This window comes from Mustela nigripes, chromosome 4 (genome assembly GCF_022355385.1).
Source record: "Mustela nigripes isolate SB6536 chromosome 4, MUSNIG.SB6536, whole genome shotgun sequence".
Classification (NCBI taxonomy): Eukaryota; Metazoa; Chordata; class Mammalia; order Carnivora; family Mustelidae; genus Mustela; species Mustela nigripes.
The window spans coordinates 50,269,830-50,281,128 of record NC_081560.1 but is presented as its reverse complement, the minus strand read 5'-3'; the positions used below and the strand labels follow the sequence as shown (position 1 = coordinate 50,281,128).

The window sequence follows — 11,299 nt, the reverse complement described above, 5'->3', positions numbered from 1 at the left end:
AAATAAATAAATAAATAAATAAATAAATAAATAAATAAATAAATAAATAAAAATAAATTCAGGAATCCTAAAGCAATTGAATGAATCCAGAAACCAAATGGGAATGTTTGATGAAATCTTAAATAATTCTCTAAGCATGATACACTCTAGTTCCATCCATGTTGTCGCAAATGGCAAGATTTCATTTCTTTTGATGGCTGCATAGTATTCCATTGTGTATATATACATCACATCTTCTTTATCCATTCATCTCTTTCTGGACATCTAGGTTCTTTCCATAGTTTGGCTATTATGGACATTGCTGCTATAAACATTCGGTGCACGTGCCCCTTCGGATCACCACGTTTGTATCTTTAGGGTAAATACCCAGTAGTGCAATTGCTGGGTCATAGGGCAGTTCTATTTTCAACATTTTGAGGAACCTCCATGCTGTTTTCCAGAGTGGCTGCACCAGCTTGCATTCCCACCAACAGCGTAGGAGGGTTCCCCTTTCTCCGCATCCTCGCCAGCATCTGTCATTTCCTGACTTGTTGATTTTAGCCATTCTGACTGGTGTAAGGTGATATCTCATTGTGGTTTTGATTTGTATTTCCCTGATGCTGAGTGATATGGAGCACTTTTTCATGTGTCTGTTGCCCATCTGGTTGTCTTCTTTGCAGAAATGTCTGTTCATGTCCTCTGCCCATTTCTTGATTGGATTATTTGTTCTTTGGGTGTTGAGTTTGCTAAGTTCTTTATAGATTTTGGACACTAGTCCTTTATCTGATATGTCGTTTGCAAATATCTTCTCCCATTCTGTCAGCTGTCTTTTGATTTTGTTAACTGTTTCCTTTGCTGTGCAAAAGCTTTTGATCTTCATGAAATCCCAATAGTTCATTTTTGCCCTTGCTTCCCTTGCCTTTGGCGTTGTTCCTAGGAAGATGTTGCTGCGGCTGAGGTCGAAGAGGTTGCTGCCTGTGTTCTCCTCAAGGATTTTGATGGATTCCTTTCTCACATTGAGGTCCTTCATCCATTTTGAGTCTATTTTTGTGTGTGGTGTAAGGAAATGGTCCAATTTCATTTTTCTGCATGTGGCTGTCCAATTTTCCTAACACCATTTATTGAAGAGTCTGTCTTTTTTCCATTGGACGAAATCTTAAATAATTCTCAAGGTGCTTCCTTGATGTTTGTTTGCTTAATGAACTAGAGAACTTGCTAGAGGTAAGGAGATGTCAATTGAATGGAAAACAGAGATAGACATCTGTCATGATTTTGAATAGCTAGACCAGCCATTCTTTAATTTTCACTGGAAGGAATACAAAAGAATACCACTTGCTTATTGATATCTTTAAAGGAGATCAAGTCAGAGTATATATAATAGTGAATACTATAATTGCTCTAAAACCCATCAGTGAAGAAAGTAACTGAAGGATAAAGAGTAACTCCCCTTTAGCCAGAGGGTAAGCCAGAACCACAGTCCTGGTTTTCTTACGCTTTGGGCGTAAGAAAGCATTTTCAGCACTTTGTGCGTAAGAAAGCATTTTCAGTGCTTTCTGCTAGCCCACTGGTTCTCAAAGTAAGCTGAGAAACTTCTAAAAATGAAGATTTCACCGCAGACCTTGTGAGCCAGAATATCTCCAGACTGAGCCTGAGAATCTCTATTTTAGAAAGCTGCTCACGTGGTTCTGATGTGTCCGCACACTGGTGCTGGGCAACCAGTGCAGCTAGACTACCTATTCAGAAAAGAAAAAAGTATGCTGATGTGAGGAGTCATTCTGCATTGTTGTTAAAACGGCTGAGTTCAGAACACATGATATTTTAAAACAAGTATCGCCTTAAGCATGTCCAAGTTCGGAAAGGTGAACTGTTGAGAGCTAACATCTGCAGGGATTCATGTTCACCCTTAGCATTATGAAGGGTGATTCCTGAAGTCTAGGAGCTTCTTGTCTTGCTTTGCTCTTGAGATACGATACCTTGAGGCTTGAGTTGGGAGCCACAGACCCTGACTGTGCTCTGAAGAAGTAAGCCTCAGCATTGAGAGTAGAGGTACCAGTGTTAACTTGATGACCACTTTTCAGAGCAGTTCAGAAGAAAAAGAGAACTTCTGTTTCTGTAAGCTGCCCAGCTGCTTTTTAAGAGGGAGTTAATAGGAAGGTTTGTGAGAATGCATGATCATCCTGGCTCTCCCATTTGGGGATTATGATAGGAAAAAATTCACATGGATTAAAGCGAAAGGAAGTTATTAGGAATCAGGAACATGGATTTGTACCTACCTTTTGCTTCAAGTAGTACCTTATTGCAGTTTATAGGTAACTGAACATATGTTGTATTTAATTGTATAATCAGTTAACAAAAAGCAGCATTTTCTCAAAGATGCTTCTCTTAAATTTCATGCCAGCTAAAAGGTTTGGAACCAATTACTAACCAACCATAGCTTGGTAGGTAGAAGAGACAAACATTTCAGTGAAAAGCCTTACATAAGTGCTTTTGAGGGGATAGTGAGTTCATTCAGATAGGATAGCCTTAAATTCCTGCTCTGATCCCTTTTGGCTAAATATAAAGTTTTATATTACTTTTGAGCCAGGGACAGTTGCCTGTTCCCAGATCATGCACAGTCTGCTAAGAGTTCCCTTTGACTCAAGGGAAACCTTGCCTAATCTGATCCAACTGACAGCCATTTTCAGGAATCAGGTAGCAGAAGAGCATGTGCAGCAAGGACTGACTCAGTGTACGTGAGCTGGGCCCTCTTTCTCACAAATATGAAAGTATTCCTTTTCATTAAGTGAAAAATCCAGTTTACAAAAAATATGTTAAATACGATCTTTAAATTTAAAAAATGGAGAAGACACATACTGAGATGTTAACGGTGGTTATTCTGGATAAAGGAAGTATGGGGTTTTTCTCTCTTATGCTTTAATTTCATAGCTTTTCCTTCTGTTAGAAAATGGGAAGTTTGTTTTCTTTATGGATATACATGATTTCTAAATTATTTATAAGGAACATGTGTTAGTTTTATCATTAGAAAAGAAAAGCTTTCTTCTTTTTTCATATAAAGGGCATATTTACAAACTGGACTACATCCATGGAAATCTGATCAAGATAGTAAAAGCCTCAATGGAAGAAAGAGTAAAGTCTATAGAGAACCAGTGTTTAGTCTGGCAAAGAGAATTCTTACAGTGCCAAAGGATCTTTGAACTCTTGAAGGGCTGCTGTCATGGAGTTGATAGATTATTCTTATTTTGCGTGGCTTTGGAAAGAACTGGGATCAGCGGACAGAAATTTGGGGGAGGAAAAATGTTCTCAGTAGAAAGAAAATTACCTAGTAATCAGTAGCATTCAGAATTGGGATGGATTGCCTGTGTGGTAGAGACATTCCATGTTGGAAGTGTAAACTGAGGCTGGGTGGCTTTCTGTGTGATTTCTTTTTTTTTTTAAATTTTTAAAATTATTATTATTTTTTTTATTTGACAGATGGAGATCACAAGCAGACAGAGAGGCAGGCAGAGAGAGAGAGGGAAGCAGGCTTCCGGCTGAGCAGAGAGCCCAATGTGGGGCTCGATCCCAGGACCCTGGGATCATGACCTGAGCCGAAGGCAGAGGCTTTAACCCACTGAACCACCCAGGTGCCCCTCTGTGTGATTTCTTAAAGAAGGAATTCTTAAATGAGAGATTTGACCAACTGAAATAAACAAAATAAAACAACCACACAGGCTGTTTTTTCACTGTCCAAGTGTTTTGAGATTTTTTGGGGCGGGGGGAGAGCCTCAAAATGATTCAAATAAATACAGAAAGCTGGCCCTAAGATCTTGGAAAATTACTTGTTTGTACCTGTTACTTCATATGTAAAATGAGGATAATGGACAGTATTTACAGGGTTGCTGGGAGGATTAAAAGGACTGCTACATTCAAAGCATTTGGTTCAGTGCCCACTTACAGTAATTACTCAATATACATTAGGGGCAATTTTAATAATAATTTGTAGTTAATATGTTACAGGAAATTCAATAAAGCAAATATTTAGGTAGCAACTGTGAATAACAGATTCTGGGACTGTTTTTGAACAGATGGTGTTAGGGGATGTTAGGGAACCACTACACTACTCCTTATAAAATAAAAAGTTTGATTAAAACAGGTCAATTTTGGGGGTGCTTGGGAGGCTCAATGGGTTAAGTCTCTGCCTTCAGCTCAGATCATGATCTCAGGGTCCTGGGATGGAGCCCCACATTGGGCTCTCTGCTCAGCAGGGAGCCTGCTTCCCCTCTGTCTGCCTGCCTCTCTGCCTACTTGTGTGATCTCTGTCTGTCAAATAAATAAAATCTTAAAAAAAAAAAAGATTAGTTTTCAAATGAAGGATCATTCTAGATCTGATCATTCTGGAGTTCTAAAATGTAGTGGATAAAATTGATGTCTTTCTTGCAAAAATATACCAACTTACTTTTGATCAATTGCCTAACAGATATGGATACCTCATAGTTAATTGTCATGTTATGGCATCCCTATGATGTGAAAACAGAAAGCCCCCAACTGAATGTTTTTTTCTCACATATATCACATAGAAAAATAAACTAATGAATTAAAGCCCTTTTTACTTATTTATGTTCTCTAGTTTTTGTTTTACCTGTCCTCTGAGGCAGTTGGACGAACAGTTGTTTGTAGCGGAGTGTGCAATTCATTAGAGTAGAAGGTATTGGACAGTATGTCAGCTCCTTCAAGCTCTCTGCAACAATAGGGCCTGCCGTGAATTACCTCCATGTTTCTTGACTAAGATGGCACAGACTGGAAGAGAAAAGGAGGGCACACTTCGGCAGTCAGCTTGACTTGGTCACTATCACAAAGACTCCCTCAGGGAAGGCAGGGAACATAATTTATACTGCTGGTGTTCAACACTGCATAAAAATCACTTCCTTCTTCACAAAGAGGCTGTCTGTGGACCCTCAGATTGTCACATCAGTAATTAATAGCAGCTTAAATTCTATGGAAATGAATTTCAATGGAAACAAATCCACAAGTGGAAGATGTTCCTAAGTACAGTCTAAACACTTTGTGGATGACATGTAGGTTCATATCCATAAAAGGCCACTACTGTAGGGACATCGACTGAAATTATATTTTTTGCCTCAAAATTTACCATAACTATTCAAGAAAGCTCAGTTGATCCCCCTTCCTCCCCACTGTATAATATTTCCAAAAAGCAGGCAGAATCATCCAGCAGATTAAGCAGTGTGTTTCTAAAGGTTTCAGGGATCCGGAATGAGAGAAGCCCTTTGCAGAGAGGTTGGAGAGGCAGGCACGCAGCGCAGGCAGGATCCCAAAGGGTTTAGAATCCCACCCTCTCCCTCAGACTTAGACAGGGGAGCCAAGGAGACACCCTGGCTGGGGCCACGTGTCTTCCGGGCCATCAGCGTCCCGCCAAGCAGTGTGACTCGAGGGTTCGAACACACCTGGGACATCGGCCTGGGAGCGGCCCTGCACTGTGTCTCCCCTTCTCCTCCCCAAAGCTGGTGGGCCTCTGCGGGGCGTGGAATCCCGCTGTTGCCCGCACCTGCGGGCCCGGGGAGCTTGCAGGCTGGGGGCAGGTGCGGGTGGGAGAGAGAGAGAGAGGGACCGCGGACAGGCCAGGGGTGGGGTTGAGGGTGCCTGTGACGGCAGCGGTGACCGTGGCACTAGGTAATGCATTCTTGCGGGGCAGGGGGCAGCTCTTAGAGGTTTCGCGGGAAGCGAGCCCAGGAGCTCCGTGACTCGCGACTTGTAGGAATCGGAAGTGGGACTGGAAGCGCGGAGGAAGGGCTGGAGGCTCAGGATAGAGGTGAAGGGAACTCTCACCGAGCCCCAACCCCGCCCCCCGGCCCCCGCCGGCTCCGCGCTAACGCCTCCCCCTGCTCTGTCCCCAGGCGTCCTCGGGTGGCGGCTTCATGTTCTGCTTCGTGGGCTACGTGTTCTAGGCTTTTCCCCTAGCCGAGGCGTTCGCGTGCGTGGACCGGGCACAGACGAGCACAGGGCCAGGAGAGCGGGCCAGAGGGACACCCTGGTGAGGCGAGAGCGTCTAACCCATGTTCCCCTTCCACCTCCCCTTGCTGGAATGGGGGAAGTGACGCCACCACATCCAGGGCGGCTTCGCAGAACTCCGCACACTGCTCGCGGGATTGTGCCCTGTGAGAACCTTAGCTCTTCCTCCCCTGGGTGGGTGCGGACGTGGTGAACCGGCGTGCATGCCCTATGCAGTTCCTAAGGATCTAGCCCCACCTCAATGACCTGTCAACAGCGACACTGCCTTGGGCAGCCCCCACCCCCCAACAAATGTGAACCACGTTTCTGTACTTAAAGAGGCGCGAGTTTCTCTGATGACTGATAACTGGGCTCCCCAGAAGGATGGGGGTGTGGAAAGCTTAGGTTTGGGGAGAGACTAGAACCCAGCCTGCAGGAACACAGAAGGATGTGGGGGCTAAGAGTGATCACCACCTCTGAGAAGGGAGGTGTGACAGTGTCCTCCTTGCGCCCCCCCCCTTTTAAAATGTTTTGATCAGATCAGCTGACCAGTGGTATTCATTTTATGCTGTGCCTTCTAGGTGAATGTTAGCTGATGTGAGGGAAGGAAAAGTGCATTGGAATAGGCAAAGTAGTCATTTTGTATTCTTGGTCAACTTCTTAGTTCCCACACCTCTCCCACAACTCCACTAAGCTTGCAAGAGTAAATACTGCTGGAGATAGGGTTGTGAATTAGGTAGTTTGTTTATATCTTTACCCCCTTTATACACCCGTCCCCGAAAAAAAACCTTCTTGTGGAAGTCCATCTTAGCCTTTTTAAAAATTTTATATTGTCTTTTTTGCTGCTCTGGGGTTTTCAGGGTTTCCCTTTAAATTCCTTCCCATTAAATTCCCTGTCAGCTCAGCTTCTTTCCTGTGCCCAACCTTCCAGTAATTTCCATATTCCACCTTTCTGTTGTGCTTGACCTTTATTCTGTTTCCTAATGGCTTGATTCTTCCTGGGAGGTAATAATTGAGCATAATAGATTTAATCAGGCATATTCCTGAAGCTGCATCACTAGCCACATGTGAATGGTTGTGATACCAGGGAAGTTAGGGCAACAATGGGTTGATTGACCAGGATATGTGGTGATAGTCTATAGGTTCTACTGGGTTTGAAATTTTATTTTCTGTCAAATGGGAGTAAAGGGTAGGAAAACACATTTACTTATTTTTAACTTTGCTATTTCCAAATAAAATATATAGGCAAGAAAAAAAATTCATTGTCAGATTTTTATAAAACAAGTATTCTCTTTGGAAATCCTTCCTTATCTGAAAGGTTCTTGAAGATTTTAAGACTGGGTCTGCTTGACCATGCTTCTTGTTCTAGGCTTTTTTTGACTGCACTCATACAGCCTCAGCCATCAGGTGTTGTATATGTGACCCCAACAACACAAAGTAGCCACTTAACAGAGGGGTGCTCAAAATAACTGACTTTTTAGCTGTATCACCACCACCAGTGGAGTCAGTAGCCTCAGATCACTTATCTGCTTCTCCCGACAGGTTGATCTCCTTCGTCCCCTCATTTACCTTAATATATTCTTTGAGTGACCAGTAATCCTTCCAGTGGGAAAATAAAATTTAGGATTGAAAAAAATATATGCATAGAATACTGTGGCTGGGTTGACAAAAATTCCAAACCACTAAAGTTAGACCTTTAAACTTCAAGGAAATAATATATAGGAAGTATAAATAAAGTAAATTATTAGTTATACTCTATAACCTTTATTTTTTTTAAAGATTTTATTTATTTATTTGACAGAGAGAAATCACAAGTAGATGGAGAGGCAGGCAGAGAGAGAGAGAGAGAAGGAAGCAGGCTCCCTGCCGAGCAGAGAGCCCGATGCGGGACTTGATCCCAGGACCCTGAGATCATGACCTGAGCCGAAGGCAGCGGCTTAACCCACTGAGTCACCCAGGCGCCCCTCATGAGTATTTTTTTAAATAGAAAAAGTTTGAGCCTTATTCCTTGCCTAGAAGATGGGTTGGGAAGTCTCTTTCAGAGACTTTAAAATATACTTAAAAAAATTGCAAAACTTAAAATCTCATTGATTCCAATGAATTTATCCTTTTTACTAGGATGACAATTTAAAAGTACATATTCTGCTGGCTTTAAAATTAAACTGTTTACAAATGAGTTTAATGACACTTTAATTAATAGTAAATTGAGTTTTTTGCCTTGAGTAGCTAAGGGACTACACAGTCATTGAAACGACATAGATGCAAATATTTACAAAATATCTTTACTTAGTAAATAATCCCTAATTGCCTAGACTGTGTCAGCGATTGTCCCAGTGCCTGCAGTCTCTGGGGATACGGAGCCAGGGACCAGTTATAATCCAATGTGTAGGTGCAGCATTGAGAGGCAAACACTCTTGCACTTCTAGCCTCAAGAATTATGGAAATAAGGACTGTAGTTATGCTATATATTTTCTTCCTAGTCTAGGTGGGCTATGCTCCAAAGATGGCTCCCAGTGAACCACAGCTCCTACTATTAATGCTCATGTGTACTTCCCACCTTCATTTGTATGGGCTGGTCTGTGACTTGTGTTAACCGCTTGAATGCACTAGAAGTGGTGCTGTACCAATTCTAGACCTGGTCTTTAAGAGAACTGGCCACTTCTATTTTCTCCTTCTTGGAACATTTGCTTTTGGGAGCTCTGAATGACCATGAAATAAGTCTGACTACCTTACTAGAGAGATGCTGTGGAAAGATTGCATGAAGAGGGAGAGAGACCCTGTTGTTACGATATCCCTGTTATCTGAAGAGATGACTCCAATCCCACCTGTCATCTGACTGCAACCACATGAGAGGCCCTAGGTGAGACCAGCAGAACTGCCCATATGATCTCAGTCAACCAACAGAAGCACAAGGTAATAAAACAGTTGCTCTTTAAAACCACCAAGTCCAGTGATAACCAAGCACTTGTTATGTAATGTTTGTATGTATTACATGATTTTATTCTTTCTTATCTTTTAAAATATTAGAATGTTTTAATATTTTAATGTTAATTAGGATGTTTGTTAGTGGTTCACTTTACAATGTAGTTATTTAAGATGCAGAATATTTTGATGGCATTGTAACTAAACTAGGAGAAGAAGTGAACATTATTCGGAAGTAGACAGGTGACTGAGCCTGCTTCCCGTGCCCCCCTCTGCCTGCCTCTCTGCCTAATTTTGATCTCTTTCTGTCAAATAAATAAATTATTAAAAAAAAGAAGGAAGTGTAGATAATTAAGCACCAGCTCTTAACTATTTCTAACTCATAAGTGATTTGCATCCGTTTCTAAATATTTCAATGGCCTCAGGAAATTACATGGTGTGGCCTGAGATATGTCCTGTTCCCATGTACCTAGACAAAGAGGGAACTGGAAATGTTAGTGAGTTCTGGAGACATCAGTCACAGTGTTCTATACTTTGTCTCCCTCCAAGTTTTAGCTTCATCCTATCATTCTCTACACTACCACCTGGGAGATTTTTGTAAAATGCAAATCTGACATGTTTCTTGCTTGAAATCTATGGCACATCCCTATTACTCACAGAATGAAGGCTAACTGAGAATTTTTTTCATAATATTTTCATTCTCAACTCTTAACCACAGGCAGCCTACCCTTCGATTATTTTGAGCTTTTTGCAGTTTCTTAACTTAGCCTTTTTCTGGTCTCCATACCTCCCCCCTGCCATTTTCTCATACCAAGCTTCATTGTTTTTGGTAAACCGCATCTGTGAGTCAGGGTTCAGTGAGGGACAGAAGCCATACCCATTATTTGAGCAGGACAAATTTAATATAAAGGATTATTAACTAGTAGAAGCTGGGTCACTATTGAAAGGGGAGATTTAAACTTCTTGGAAGACAATATGCATGTCATAGCTATACACAGCCTTCAGATGGAGAAAAAACTTGCTAGAGGTATAGATTGGCACTGTTCTCTAGAAGAGGTCTGGTCTTGTTGGAGGATGTGAATTGGCCAGAACTGGCCTTTAGAGGTGGCCTGGAGGGTATGGGCTGGTTATAGCTGCTGGTAGAGAAGGAGTGGTCTAATGGCACAGCTGGGACTCTTCTATGTGGCTTACAGGCTCTGGTGATGAATAATAATAATAGGGGATCATTACCTGAAACAGAAGTGTCTTATACTGTTATCTTTGCCTTGCAGGGTCATTCCAGTGCCATCTATTGATGAAGCTTAAAATTCTGCCACCTAGCAAAGGAGAAGCTTTTGCAGGATCCAAGTCCATTACCACAAAATGCAGGGAAAAGAAGAGTGAATTTAGAATGGAGAACCAATAAATTGATAATTTGCACACCTTAGCAATGGTAATTTATTTAACACATACTATGTGCCAGGTGCTATGATAGAATTGTGTGTGTGTGTGTGTGTGTGTGTGTGTGTGCAGCTGTATGTAATTTTAAATCCCACAGCAGCCCTCTGAAGTAGAAACTATTCTCATTTGACATATACAAAAATGATCCATGTTTGTTTGGACATCAAAGCTATGCTCTTCTCTGCTATCCTGTTATTCCTTTCTTCTCTGTGGAAAATTAAATGCACCCTCATGTCTTCCCCTTTACTGCTTGCCTCTTGTATTACAACACTTATATTGCAGTACCTATTGGTTTATATGTCTACCTGTCTCCATAATATAGGAGTTCCTAAAAAGCAGGAATAGTGTTTTTTTTTTTTTTAAGATTTTATTTATTTATTTGAGAGAGATTTTACTGAGAGAGATCATAAGCAGACAGAGAGGCAGGCAGAGAGAGAGGAGGAAGCAGGCTCCCTGCTGAGCAGAGAGCCCGACGTGGGGCTTGATCCCAGGACTCCGAGTCCATGACCTGAGCCGAAGGCAGCTGCTTAACCCGCTGAGCCACCCAGGTGCCCCAGGAATAGTGTTTTTTGATTCATTTTGGTTCCCAGCGCATACCTTTAGTACTTAGTACCTAATAGGCACTTAAATGCTCATGAAAAGAATAGTTGTTTGGGTGTTCCCTCCTTGGAACCAATGCCAGTGGACTGAATAATTCTGGAAACACCTAGGTAGGTGCTGAGTAAATCTTTTGAATTGGGTTGAATATTTTCCTTTGGATTAAGCCAGTTGTGTCTTTTTTTTTTTTTTTAAATATTTTATTTATTTATTTGAGAGAGAGACAGTGAGAGAGAGCATGAGTGAGGAGAAGGTCAGAGAGAGAAGCAGACTCCCCATGGAGCTGGGAGCCCGATGCGGAACTCGATCCCGGGAATCCAGGATCATGACCTGAGCCGAAGGCAGTCATCCAACCAACTGAGCCACCCAGGCGTCC

At 42.0% G+C, this 11,299-nt stretch overlaps 1 protein-coding gene and 1 long non-coding RNA gene across 4 annotated transcripts in view; one reads left to right on the top strand and one right to left on the bottom strand.

The window, feature by feature from the left end:
• SPMIP4 (sperm microtubule inner protein 4) overlaps window positions 1–4,731 on the bottom strand; it is a 40,889-nt gene extending 36,158 nt beyond the window's left edge. Inside the window, exon 1 of the mRNA XM_059396710.1 lies at window positions 4,598–4,731. Within this exon, the coding sequence (XP_059252693.1) occupies window positions 4,598–4,731 (134 nt within the window). The remainder of the gene's footprint in view (window positions 1–4,597) is intronic.
• The window catches only part of LOC132015877 (uncharacterized), a 55,848-nt gene extending 45,536 nt beyond the window's left edge, over window positions 1–10,312 (top strand). Inside the window, exons 3-5 of one of the 3 annotated variants that reach the window (XR_009403812.1) lie at window positions 5,871–6,007; window positions 8,701–8,877; window positions 10,158–10,312. This is a non-coding gene — a long non-coding RNA (uncharacterized LOC132015877). The remainder of the gene's footprint in view (window positions 1–5,870; window positions 6,008–8,700; window positions 8,878–10,157) is intronic. The other 2 variants (XR_009403810.1, XR_009403811.1) reach the window with 2 other exon arrangements.
• Window positions 10,313–11,299: the final 987 nt, after the last annotated feature.